The sequence below is a fragment of the Ursus arctos genome, unplaced genomic scaffold (genome assembly GCF_023065955.2).
Source record: "Ursus arctos isolate Adak ecotype North America unplaced genomic scaffold, UrsArc2.0 scaffold_16, whole genome shotgun sequence".
NCBI lineage: Eukaryota > Metazoa > Chordata > Mammalia > Carnivora > Ursidae > Ursus > Ursus arctos.
Genome location: NW_026622830.1, coordinates 30,820,311 through 30,834,290, shown reverse-complemented (window position 1 = coordinate 30,834,290; position 13,980 = coordinate 30,820,311). Strand labels below are relative to the sequence as shown.

The following is a 13,980-nucleotide window of genomic DNA, read 5'->3' as shown; positions in this document are numbered from 1 at the left end:
TACAGTCATAAGGGTCTCATGGACCCAAGCCCTAATGACTTTCAGAGCTAGATGTTTGGGGGAGCCCATTCCTTGAGTGGAAATCTTGAAAGTTGGAGTGCTAGATGTGTGGTGCAAACCCATCAGTCAGGGAGAAGCTGGGAGTTAGAGTTGGGGGTTCTCTCCTAATTGTCACTGTGCCCAGGGTGGAGCTGATGGTGAGAGTGTGTTTCTCAGCCTTTCCTTCCTGTTTTGATGTGGGTATTTTTTCATTCTCCTGATGTGTAGGAGTCAGTCAGCTAGTTTCTGGACTTCTCTCAAATGAAATTACTCCATGTGTAATTGTATGTTTGATGCATCCGTGGGAGGAGGGACCCTCCTATGCTGCCATCTTGGTCCTCTCTTGCATGAAGCAGTCTTAATAGGCAACCATTCATTTATTAGTTGTATATGGAAAAGCCAAAAATATATTGTTCATTATTATGTACAAAATTTTGAAAAAAATAGGGTATTTGGATCTTGTTTTAAAGTGTTTATTGTAAATATTGCAAGAGCAATGCTAAAAAAAATGCTTGTTCTAGAAACTTGGTATTTAAGATTAGTATTACTGTTATGTGTTCCTGATTTTGGAATGCATTTAAGTGCGATGCTAGAAAGGATCCTGGTGTATCTAATATCTTTATTTGAAATATAATGTTACCTCTAGGCTAGTGTTAATTTTTGTAAAAATAGATTATAGGTTTTCCTTGAACTTAAGTAGCACAGGGCAGATGGCAAGAGATGTGAGTCCCTGAATAGCTACTTAAAGAATAACTGATAAGCTATTAACTACTCCCATCAACATTTATTAGACACCCTCTGCTTTTTGATTCTTTATGGGGAAGAATCAAATCTTTGAGGTATAGGAAATTAATATGTACTCTCCTCCCACCCTCCCACCCCCCCTTTTTTTGGCTCTAATATAGTTCCATTAATAACCTGGGCTTGAATATTTGTGACAGACACCAGGTGGCCCTCAAAGCTTAAAATATGTGCTTTGTGGCCGTCTAAGAGATGTGCTGACCGTGGATTTAAGTGAATTAGTGAGAGGGATTGTGGGGTGAAGAGAGCAGGAGAGAAGCACTTTGGAGCAGCCACAGCAGAGAGCTGGTTTGGAGCAAGCAGCAACAAAATATGTAAAGCGAAATCCAGAGCTCCTTCATGGTCCTCTAGACCTCCGGGCAGAATTTGACATGGGTGACCCCTTTCCTTGAGACAGCTTTCTCACTTGGCTTCCAGGACACCACTCTTCTGGCTTCCCTCCTCCCTTTCTGCCTATTCTTCCTCCATGTCTGTTGCTGGTTCCTCTTCATCTCTGAGATGAATGTTTAGCACCACATGGGCATGCCCCAGTGCTTAGCAGTTGCACCCTTTCCCTTTTTTGTCTACGTGCTGCTAGGTGTAGGGTGTTGGAGGGATTTGGGGTCTGAGCAAAGAAAAAGATGTGACCATGAGGTGGCGGTAGCACCCACGTGCTTTATTGAGGGATGGCACCGCTCCAGCAGGTTAGCAAGGGAGAGGGTGTTTTTCACAGCCGGAATCTGTCCAGAAGCCACACCATGAGGGGTACTTCTCAGAAGAGGAGGAGGGCAGGGGAACCCCCAGGGAGAGGGGAATTGGAGAGGCCCCTCTTCGTGTGTAGGTGGAGTCTCTGGGTCTGACAGCTCTGAAGGACAGGAGTCTTACAACTTAAAAGGCTTGGCGTCTTAACAACCACAAGGCCCTATCAATCAATGGTCGGCAGATGCTAGGTAATATGCTGAACGTGTGAAAAACAAATGGACCCTAAATGTCCAAAAATTTGCTTATTTGGGCTCTGTTTAAAAGAGGTGGGTGTGTAAAATTTGAGTTTGGCACTGGCAGGCTTCTGAGCTAACAGTTCTCAGCCTATAGTGAAGAAATAGCCCCCTAGCAGCCAATGCACAGGGACCGTCTTTTATGCAACAATAGGCGATCTTACTCAGTTTTAAGGATTTTTTTGTTTTCTATTGAAGCATAATTGACATATTATAACATTATATAACATAGTTTCAGGGGTATAGCATAACAATTCTATATTTGTATACATTGAGATATGATCACCACAATAAGTCTAGTTACCATCTGTCGGCGTAGATAGTGACAAAAATTTTGTGTGATAAGAACTTTTAAGATTTACTATCTTAGCAACTTTCAGATATGCAATATGGTATCATTAACTATAGTCGCCACACTGTACATTATATCCCCAGGACTGACTTGCTTTATAACTGAAAGTTGGTACCTTTTGACTCCCTTCACCCATTTTGCCCACCCCTCAACCCCCCTCCCCTCTGGCAACCACCAGTCTGTTTTCTGTATCTATGAACTTGGTTTGTTTTGTTTTGATTTTTTTGTTTTGTTTTGTTTTTAGATTCCACATACAAGTAAAATCATACAGTATTTATCTTTCTTTGACATTTCTCTTAGCGTAGTTGCCTTCAAGGTCCATCCATGTTGTCACAACTGGCAAGATTCCATTCCTTGTTACGACTGAGTAGTTTCACATTTCATATAAATATATATAATGTGTGTATATATATATGTGTATATATATAATGTGTACATATACATAATATATATAAAACATCTTTTTTATCCATTTATCAGTGGACACTAAGGTTGTTTTTATATCTTGGCTATTGTAAATAATGCTGCCATGAACATGGGGGTGCATATATCTTTTAAAATTAGTGTTTTCATTTTTTTTTTTTCAGATAAATATCCAGAAGTGGAATTGCTGGATCCTATGGTAGTTCTAGATTTAATTTTTTGAGGAACCTCCATACTGTTTGTCACAGTGGCTGCGCCAGTTTACATTCTCACCAGCAGTTTATGAGGGTTCTGCTTTCTCCACATCCTCATCAACACTTGTTATTTATTACTTGTCTTTTTGATAATAGCCATTTTGATAGGTGTGAGTTGGTATCTTGTGGTTTCATTTGCATTTCCCTAATGATTGGTGATGTTAAGCATCTTTTCATACATCTATTGGCCACCACCCTGTCTTCTTTGGAAAAATGTCTATTCTAGTCCTATCTGCCCATTTTTAATTGGATTGTCTGGGTTTTTTGGTATTAACCCCTTATCAGATACATAATTTGCAAATATTTTCTCCAGTAGGTTGTCTTTTCATATTGTCGATGGTTTCCTTTGCTGTGCAGGAGGTTTTTAGTTTGATATAGTCCCACTTGTAGATTTTTGTTTTTATTTCATTTGCTTTTGGTGTCAAATCCAAAAATCCATGACCAAGCTTGATGTTAAGGAGCTTACCACCTGTGTGGTTTGTTTTTTTAAAGAGTTTTATGGCCTTACATTCAAGTTTAGTGTAAGACAGTGGCACAGTTTCATACTTTTGCGTGTAGCTGTCCAGTTTTCCTGGCATCATTTTTTTTTTTGAAGAAACTGTCCTTTCTCTATTATATATTCTTAGATTCTTTGTTGTAAATTGATTGACCATATGCGTATGGGTTTATTACTGGGCTATTTTGTTCCATTGATCTGTGTCTTTTTTTTATGCCAATACCATACTGGTTTGATTACTATAACTTTGTAATATTATTTGAAATCAGGCATGATGGTGACTCTGGCTTTGTTCTTCTTTCTCAAGATTGCTTTGGCTATCTGGGGTCTTTTGTGGTTTCATACAAATTTGGGAATTGTTTGTTCTATTTATGTGAAAAATGCCATTGGAATTTGGTAGGGATTGCATTGAATCTGTAGACTGATTTGGGTGGTATGGACATTTTAACAGTTTTAATTCTTCCAATCTAGGTGCACAGAATATCTTTCCATTTATTTGTGTCGTCTTCAGCTTTTTCATCAATGTTTTATCATTCTCAGTGTATGGGTTTCTCAATTCCTTGGTTAAATTTAGTTCTAGAGGAGTGCTGGGGTGTCTCAGTCGGTTAAGCATCTGCCTTCTGTTCAGGTCGTGATCCCGGGGTCCTGGGATGGAGCCCCACATCAGGCTCTCTGCTCAGCGGGGAGTCTGCTTCCCCCTCTCTGCCCTTCCCCTTGTCTTGCTCTCTCTCAAATAAATAAAAATATTTTTCAAATTAGTTCTAGATATTTTATTCTTTTTGATGCAATTGTAATTGGGATTTTCTTTTTAATTTCTCTTTCTGATAGTTCATTGTTAGTGTATGGAAACACAACAGATTTTTGTATATTGATTTTGTATCCTGTAACTTTACTGAATTCATTTATTCTAACTGGTGTTTTTGGTGGAATTTTTAGGGTTTTCTCTATGTAGAATGATGTCATCTGCAAATCTTGACTGTTACTTCTTTCTTTCCAATTTGGATGGTTTTTATTTCTTTTCTTACCTAATTGCTGTGCCTAGGACTTCCGATGCTATGTTGAATAAAAGTGGCAAGAGTGGGCATCCTTGTCTTATTCCTGATCTTAGAGGAAAGGCTTTTAGGCTTTCACCATTAAGTAGGATGTTAGCTGTGGGCTTGTCATATATGGTTTTCATTACATTGAGGTAATACCTATACCTATATATCTATACCTACTTTGTTGAGGGCTTTTATCAGAAATGGATGTTAAATTTTGTCAAATGCTTTTTCTATATCTATTGAGATAATCAGATGATTTTATCTTTCATTTTGTTGATATGGTGTATCAAGTGATTTACAGATGTTGAATCATCCTTACATCACTGGAATAAGTCCCATTTGATCATGGTGTATGATCCTTTTAATGTATTGTTGAATTCAGTTTACTGAGGATTTTTGTATCTTTATTCATCAGGGATATTGGCCTGTAATTTATTTGTGTCCTTGTCTGGTTTTGGTATTAAAGTAGTGCTGGCCTCATAAAAATGAGTTTGGAAGAATTTCCTCCTCTTCAATTTTCGGGACCATTTTCAGATGGATTGGTATTAATTCCTCTTTGAATGTTTGGTGGAATTCACCAGTGAAGACGCTGGTCATGGACTTTTGTTTGTTGGTAGGTTTTTGATGACTAATTCAACCTACTTACTAGCAATTGGTCTGTTCAGATTTTCTAATTCTTCACGATTCAGCCTTGGAAGGTTGTATGTTTTCAGTAATGTATACATATCTTCTAGGTTGTCCAATTTGTGGCATATAATTATTCATAGTAGTCTCTTATGATCCTTTGTGGTGTCTGTTGTAACAGCTCCTCTTGCATTTCTGATTTTATTTATTTGAACCCTCTCTTTTTTTCTTGGTAAGTCTAGCTATAAGTATCTCAATTTTGTTTATCTTTTTAAAGAAGTAGCTCTTTGTTTCGCTGATCTTTTCTATTATCTTTTTAGTCTTTATTTCATTTATTTCTACTCTGACCTTTGTTATTTCCTTCCTTCTACTAACTTTGGGCTTCATTTATTGGTTTTCCAGTTTTAAGTTTTTAAATGCCACCTCTATGATGATGACTCCCACATGGTGTCTTTAGAGCAGTCCTTTCCCTTGACCTCCAGGCCCATATACCCAACTCAACACCTCCACTTGGGTGTCTGGCCACATCTCAGACTTAACATAGCCCAACCTGAACTCTGCATATCTTCCTTCTTAAGGCAGTCCCTCCTACAGTTCTCCCTACCTCTGCTGTTCCCCATCGCTCAAGCCTAAAGCTTTCAATCTTCCCATCTCTCTTTCACTTATGCCACACCAAATCCTTCAGCCCAACCTGTCCTCTGTCTCCAAAATAGATCTGTAGTTTGACGACTTCTCTTTACCCCCAGTGCCAGACCCTGGTCCAAGCCATCACAGTGATCCACTGGGATTATCGCAGTGGTCCTTACTGGTTTTTGTGTTTGTGCCCAGGAGCTGGAGTGTTGTTATCACGTAAAGCAAATCCTGTCCAGTCCTCTACTGAGATCTCTCCAATTGCAAAAGCAAAACTCCTTACCAAGGGCATACAGAGCTCTGTGCGATCTGGCTTGTGCCACTTTACTTCTTATGTCCTCCACATGGGCCTCCCTGCTCGTCTTCAAACATACCAACCACATTACTGTCTCAGGGCCTTTGCACTTGCTGTTCCCTCTGCCTGAAGTGTCTGTTCCCTGGGGGTCCACATGGCTCACACCCTAACTTTTTTTAGGTGTTTCACTTTCTCACTGAGGTCTGTTATGTACCCAAGTGGCTGGTTTCTGGACTACAGAGTAGTAATTATTGTAGCTAATTATTTGAGCACCTGAGATCTCCCAATTATACTGTATTTTACAGTGATATGTTGTGTACTTTCGTTTTGTAACGCTGGGACCCTTTCTCCCCTCCTGTTCCATCACTGTGTTTTAACTCCTCTTTGATAAAATATTAGAGACCATGACAATTAAAACATTCAAACAGGAGAAGAACTCTAAAATACAGATGGTTACATCTGCAGAAGGATTTGGGAGGAGAGGGTTAGAGGCCATTGTTTCTGATCTTATTAGATACCTAGGGCCGCCCTAACAAAGGACCAAAAACTGAGTGATTTAAAACAACATAAATGTGTTGTTTCACACTCCTGGAGGCCAGAAGTCCCAAATCAAGGTGTCTGCAGAGCTATTCTCCCTGGAAGTTCTAGGGGAGAATCTTTCTTTGCTCTTCCAGGGTCTGGTGACCGCAGATGTTTCTTGGCTGGTGGCAGCCCAGCTTCCGTCTCTGCCACCAAATCTTCACGTGGCCATCTTCCCTCTATGTTTATGTCTTCACATGACATTCTCTTCTGTGTCTATCTACATTTCCCTCCTCTTATAAGAACACTGGTCATATTGGATATGGGCCCACTCTAACAACTTCATCATAACTTGATTGCATCTGCAGAGACTGTCTTCAAATAAGGTCACACTCACAGGTGCCAGTGGTTAAGTCTTCAACATATCATTTTGGAGGACACAGTTCAACCTGCTATATGCCTTTCAGGACTATTTAATGTTTTGCCATCAACATATATTACTTTGATCAAAAGAGGAGAAAACAGTGGCCTGGGTAGTCCTTGCGTTCATCTTAAAGAAATGGTGCCATGGCATCCCCAGAGATCCTAATTGCACTTTGCTGGCCCATGGCTCAGGTGGGATTTCTTGAATGTCTCCTGTATCCTTGATAGGTCATCTGTGCCTACACATTGCCCTGTCCTGAAGTGTTTGCAAACTAAACCGAAAGGATGTGCTAGTGCACAGGGCAGCAACAGGAGGCCAGGACCATGCAGTGTTATGCTCCACCTGCCAGCAGCCAGCAGCTTCTCATGAGCAGTGCTGTGTGTGTGTGTGTGTGTGTGTGTGTCAGTGTGTGTGTGTTGCTTGCCAGGCTAGCATTTGGTGCATTGCAGTGTTTTGCCTTCCCTTTTCCAGTGAGTAAATCCCTATTCGTCTTGGGCCCTTGAATCCTCTTTATTAGGAAGTGATTTTGTTTTCTGCTGAGCTGCAATAGAGAAAAAGGAGAGACGGGTCTACTGCAATGTGTTAAGCATTTCTTAGTAACGTGTATCAAGATGCGGTAACACAAAGGGTTGTAATGGCAGTACATTAGATATATTTGTCATGATATAAGCTTAGCTTTGGATGGTTTCTTAGGTTGGGGTCCCCCGGAAGCAGACCCTGAAATAAGAAGTTGAGGACAAGCAGTTTATTTGGGAGGTGATTCTAGGAAACACCAGTTGAGCTTACCAGTAAGTAGGACAGGGAGATAAAGACAGTCTAGAAAGGGTGTATTACCAAGCAGCGCACTGCTGTGGCACTCGGGGCTCAATCCCTTGGGAGGCACCATTGGTGAGGAATGAGATGACAGGTAAAAGAAAGAAGAGGACATTTTCCACCTGTCTTGCCGTAGGAAGCTAGCTGGAGGGTTAACAATGGTAGCAGCCAACATTTCCTGCACCATGCCATATGCCAGGCACTATTCTAAGTCTTTTGCATACTCATATTATCCTCATAACAACCCAATAAGGCAGGTATCCGAGGTCCAGAGAGGGAAAGCAGCTTGTCCGAGGTCATACAGCTACTTAATAATAGAGTCAGAGTCCTGTCTTCTTACTCAGTAGCAATCAGACAGGCCCTGAGGGTCCAGGGATCTATCTGGACCAGCCCACATGTTCTGAATCCTAGTCCAGAGTTCTTCCCATTATCCAGGCTCTCTCCTCCTCAGCCCTGAAAAATGACCCTTGGCTGGCTACTCCCAGAGCTTTCCAGATAATAGCATTTAAAAAGTAAGTGTCTTGGATCATTTTTGAAATAGGTTCTTCAAGCCTATTTAATAATCTTTCTTTACCCTGGGGCAACAGATGTCTTTTCCTGCACTCTTTTGCTTTATATCCTGGACGTTCTTTTACTTAAAAGTTTTGCTTTTTTACCACCCCCCCCCCCATTCTGCATCCAAAGACCAACAAATCCTAGTTAAAATTTACTTTAAAGAATGGATTTGAAAATCACACTCCTCCCTGTTAGCCCAAAGGAAGCTAAGAACATGAAGCTTTGGACTTAGGTGAATCTTTTATTATTTCAAACCAAGACAAACATATTTTTTTTCAAGGGTGACAGCACAGTCATTGTCACAAGCATGTTAATATGTCTATTTTGCAAGAAAGGATATGCTACAAGTCATGCTATTCATATTTTCAATAGCATTCTAACAAAAATTAAAGCATTTCCAATTGTGTCAAACATTGAGTGAATAGTAAATTCTACTTTCTGCTTTTGAGTAAATAAATGGTGTCTTTCAGTGAAGCACTGGAAAATAGATAATGTGAGGGCGTCTTCTTAAAACTGCCCTTTTCTCCAACGTCCATCAGCCCCTTCGATTACCACTGAACTTCTCAGCTATTTTCTGTAGTTCCAGATCCATTGCAGCCAGATTCTCAAGTTCCTTTTCCTAGAAAATACAGAAAAGTGGAGGCATGAGGTCTCAGATCAATTCATTTTATTGTGGTTTAAGGGAGTATGAACAGAAGGGAATTTTTGATATGTTAGAAGCCATATGAGATACCCTACATCAGTGGTTCTCAAAGTGCAGTCCCCTGACCAGAAGCATCAGCATCACCAAGGAACTTACCAGAAATGCAGATTCTTGGGCCTCAATCAGAAACTCTGAAGGCTAGGAATCTCTTGAGATTCTGATGCACGTTCAAGTTTGAGAAACACCAATCAGCATAATTCAATATTAGGAAAAATCATTGTTTAGGCAGGTAGCGTTCTGATAATGTTAACTCTCCGAGATGTAAACTAATTTTTATAGTCCAGTAGCTGATAAAGATAGACTAAAGCAACTCATTTCTATATCATATATTCCTTCTTACCTGGGAAATAGTGATGAAAAGTTAAATGACCAAGGCGCCACCAAAAATAGTGGTTGTCAACCTTGGCTGAACACTGAAACCACCTGGAAGCTTGGAAAAATCCTGATGCCCAAGTAGCACCCAGCACCAATAGACAGAATCCCTGGGGTAGATCCCAAACATCAGTAATTACTTAAGCCCTCCAGGTGATTCCAACATGCAGCCAAGGTTGAGAAGCCCTGCAGTAGGGTAAGTGGGCAGGGATATGGACAATGGAACTCAAACCCAGAAGTTGTCGCCACTCTCTTACTAGGGGTACATTCTCATGGTAATTAATTCCCACCAGTTTCTCCACATTACTTTCAGATAGTCTTGAAGATACTAACATTAACCATCTTAATTTTAAACAAAAGCCCCACACTGTACCTCTTCCTCTGTCAGAACTCCCTGGCCAGCCCTGTCCTTTTCATTCTGTGCTGCATGGCGTGGGCTCATCTGCTCCTCAGAGTCATAGAAGTCTGGAAATTCGGCTGACTTCTTCCTGTAGTGAAGGAGCTGGTCGAGTTCAGCCACTCGGTCATACTGCCTTTTGAGATCCAGTCTGGGGGAGAGATTTCTCTTCTCATATCCCCAATTCACATCCTCCTCGAAGGGCTTTTTCTCCCACAAGTCATAGTTGTATTCTGGGAAGAAATTCTTCTCATTCAAGGTCAGCCCGTTTTCCTCTTCCCCCTCAAGAAAATTATCATCCATGTTGTCTTTTCTCTCAAAATGCCTGCTCTTCCACTGGGAAGGGTCATAGTATGGGTTGAGCAGCTCCCCTAATCTCTTCCTCTTGTCAGTGGTATAATGGGGAGCATACTGTTTGCCTTGAAGCCTAGCTTCCTCCCTGCTCTCTGTAGCATCTTCCAGGTCCTCCTGCTGCTGCCACTTTGCTTGGGCTTCTTCCTCACCCCTTTCCTCACCATAGTTGAGGTAATTTCTGTCCTGCTCTTTCCACTCGCCTTGTGGATACCTCCTTGCTTTGTCCATCTGGCTTTCTTGGGCACGGTGGTGTCCTTCACCCAAGAACCGTTTTTCTTCTTTGTTGTCTGGAATGGAATATGCACCTGGTTCCCCTCCCCTGGCTCTGTAGTGGTATCCCCCCTCACGGCCCCTCTCTTCCTGACTTTCTTCATTATATCCCTGTGCTGTGTTGTCAAGCTCTGAGCTGGGGCGATTTCTCTTGTCCTCCAGGCTCTCCTCACTGGGAGGTCTCAGGGCCCTGTACTCCTCACTTCCTCTGCCCCCATATCGTCCCTGCTCCAGGTCCTTGGGAGCCTGGATAGCCTGGTAATTCCTCACTTCCTCCCCATATTCGGGTTCTTCCTCTGAAGCCCTATAGTGGGCTGGCTGGCGGTCCCTCTTTTCCCCTAAACGGACCATGCCCACCTTTGACTCCTCAGATTCCTCACGGAGGTGTCCCCTTTCCTCAGAGGGAGGTTTCCCTTCTTGAGAGGACCTGTCAGGCCTGGTCCTCCCATGGTGGTGTCTTGGCTTCCAGCGTCGTTTGTCCACCTCAGGGTCAGCATCTTCCTCACTTTCCTCAGATTCCTCCTGGCTCCCAACTTGGCTTTTAGACTCTTGAGGGCGTTTCCCCTGGCTTCTTGTATCTTCTCCACTCTCCTGGCTACTCCTCTCCCTGCTGTGTGTCTTCTCCTCGGGGGGCCCAGCAGAGTGTGTACCATATCTGGCCTCTAAATCTTCTTTTTTCTTGGCTGTAGCCTGGTTTCTTTTGTTGAGGAAGGCATTTTGTGTGTCTCCTAGCTCTTCCACATTTTTCTCTTCACTGCCATCTTTCCCATGCTCCCTTTTCTGATATTTCTCCCCCTCCTCTTCCTTCCTGTCCTCTTCCTCGGTTTTCTCAGAATGGCGTGTCTTTGCTTCTTTGGAGACTTGGCTGTCAGAGGGGTAGAGATCCCCTTGGGGTTCGCTTGCTCCTTCTCGGCTGTGCCCACCTCCCTCTGTGTCTGCCACTGTCGGGCCTTGGGTGTCCTCCTCTCCTGGGGCTCTTGCTTCCTCCCTACCAGAAGGCCTGTGGGCTTCTGAGGGATCAGCTGGGTCTCTTAACAATCTTACTTCAAACCGTGTGTTTTCATTTTCACTTTTCTCTTCATCTTTGACCTCTTTTCTACCTATAATGAAAATAAAGAAGCCTAAGTGTAACTTCAGAATTGCTTGTGGTTCAACAAGTACCAGCCTCAGTGATCAGTGATTAAAACCAAAGGACCTGAAAAATTACTTGGATAATTTTTTAAGTTAATAAAAAGTATACTCAGATTCCTTTTAAAAGAAAATGCTATGAAAGCTCCTGCGTTGTGTTGAACTCTAATAATAAACTCTATTTTTTCTTTTTTCATAACATCCAGCCAGCATTTCTCATTGGTACTATTTTTTTTAAAGATTTTATTTACTTATTTGATAGAGAGAACGAAAGAGAGGAGAAACAGACTCCCCACTGAGCAGCGAGCCTGATGCGATCCCAGGATCCTGGGATCATGACCTGAGTCAAAGGTAGATGCTCAACTGACTGAGCCACCCGGGTACCCCTCTCATTGGTACTATTAATGATCAAATTAAAATCCAAATAAAGATTTGTGAAATATTAGAATTTAGAACCAGAAGAAACCTTAGAATTCATCTAATTCAGTCTCCCCTTTTTGCAAACAAAGACATTGATACTCAGAGAGGTATAATTAGGGACCTTTCTTTCCATATTTGCTCTAAGGATTCATAAGTTAGCATTATTTAAATAGCTCTAACTAGAATCCAGCTAAATAAAGTTAAACCGCCAAAATGGGAAGTATCAGGATTCAAAGGATTTAAATTTTTAAATTATTAGTTTATCAGCCTTTTAAAATCCGATCAACTGTGTAGACTCAATATAGCAGTATGTGACAATATAACTTAGTAACTGGTGATAAGAAGGGTGTATATTTCTTCCCTGAGAAAACCAAACAGCAGTAGAAGGAATGATATCTTTCATCACTCAGGTCCCATCTGCCCAACATATTCTCAAATGTTGAAGATGAAGATCAGTATACTGAGTTATCTTTGTATTTCATTAGTCAACAGTAAATGGTATAGCTGATATTTTAATTGAATGTGTTCTTTCCTATCTTTTCCAAATGCCGATAGCTCCTTTACTAAATCCTCCTTAATTCAAGGGCGTTTCATGAAAGGAGATATGCAGCTAGCATTGTCTGATTGTTACCTGGAAGGGCTTGAATTTCAACTTACATCCCTGAGTTCAGATAGAACTCCTGAAGCCAAGGCCTGTCATAGCTCTGGGTCCAGATCTGCACTGTCTGTTGTGGGAGCCGTCAGCCCTTTGTGGCTACTGACTATTTGAAATGTGGCTCGTCCAAGCTGAGATGAGCTGTAAGTCTAACATACTCACCAGATTTTGAAGACTTTGTATGAAAAAAATGCAAAATATTTCAATTTTTCATATTTAATATATATTGAAGTAATATTTTGGATGTATTGGATAATATATATTATAAATATATTGGGTTCAGGGGCTGGCTCAGTCAGAAGAGCATGCGACTCTTGATCTTGGGGTTGTGAGTTCAAGCCCCACATTGGGTGTAGAGATTACCAAAAAAAAAAAAAAAGATAAACTTTATAAATAAATACATAAATAAATCTATTGGATGTAAAATATTATATATTGAATAAAATACATTGGGTAAAAATAAAATATACTATTAAAATTAATTTCTCCTGTCTCTTTTTACTTTTTTAATATGGCCACTAAGAAATTTGAAATTATATTTGTGCTTCACATTATATTTCTACTGAATGGCACTGATGAGTCATTTTGAACTGACATTTGCAAAATGGAAAAAATTGGTCATTGTAAAAATGTCCACGAAATAGTGGATGGTCTGTACCTCTCTCCTTAAAGTGTAGCCTAGCATAGCATTCTCATGTTTTGTGAATCAACTGAAATGTCTCTGACCTCTCATACCCAGACACCTGAGAACTCCTCCCTCCCCAGTCATTATTTCTTTTAAGAGGCAGTCTACCTTTGAAGCAGGTGGGGCCGTCAGGTAGGCACAGGTGAGCAAGGAGGCTTTGGGCAGATACTGACATCATTCTGAGAGTCAGCTGACATAGCCCTAATCAGACAGGAGCTCAGCTTTCCTGGGCAGGGGCTGTGTCGCCCCTTTCCTAATGCCTACTGGTCAGAAACAGAGTATTTTTATTTTTTCCCAGTTAAATGTGTGCTCCCTGTAGGAGCTTGTGCCTGAGTCTTAGCACTTCCTCCTAAATTTAGCTTCGAGTCCCTGCAGGTGAGATCAGAGGACTGTGATTAGCAGCACATAGTCATTGTCAATCTGTAAAACCAAGGTGTGAAGCTCATCCTTACTTTCAAGTAAAAAAGGGGGAAATGTACCTTCCATACTTAACTCTCTGTTGCAAGGATGACCAGATTAACCTGGACAAAGAGATTCTTGTACCTATTAAGAAATTGGGCTATGTATTCCATAAGGTCTCTTCAAGCCATAAAACAGTGATTCTGCTCTATTCCCCAAGTGCACATTCACTCAACAAGTGTGTGCTTGCTCCACAAACACTCTGGAGAGAATGGGGAGTGGAGATGGAGACGGGCTAAGGGCAGGAGGGAGATTTCTCCATCCACCTGGCCGAGAAGCTCCACCAGTCTTCTGATCA

General features: G+C 41.3%; 2 protein-coding genes across 5 annotated transcripts in view; one reads left to right on the top strand and one right to left on the bottom strand.

Moving 5' to 3' along the window:
- TRMT6 (tRNA methyltransferase 6 non-catalytic subunit) overlaps window positions 1-13,980 on the top strand; it is a 63,927-nt gene that overhangs the window by 16,044 nt on the left and 33,903 nt on the right. Inside the window, exon 11 of one of the 3 annotated variants that reach the window (XM_057312656.1) lies at window positions 2,754-12,958. The exons of the other annotated variants lie outside the window; for them this stretch is intronic. Within the exon in view, the coding sequence (XP_057168639.1) occupies window positions 2,754-2,792 (39 nt within the window). The 3' untranslated portion in view covers window positions 2,793-12,958. Of the gene's footprint in view, window positions 1-2,753; window positions 12,959-13,980 lie in introns of those variants that run through there. 3 annotated transcript variants of the gene reach the window in all.
- Window positions 8,468-13,980, bottom strand: part of CHGB (chromogranin B) — a 40,501-nt gene continuing 34,988 nt past the window's right edge. For both annotated transcript variants that reach the window (XM_044385697.3, XM_057312655.1), the window contains exons 4-5: window positions 9,688-11,435; window positions 8,468-8,858 (exon numbers count right to left, since the gene is read on the bottom strand). In XM_044385697.3, coding sequence (XP_044241632.1) covers window positions 8,775-8,858; window positions 9,688-11,435 — 1,832 coding nt within the window. In that variant the 3' untranslated portion in view covers window positions 8,468-8,774. The remainder of the gene's footprint in view (window positions 8,859-9,687; window positions 11,436-13,980) is intronic.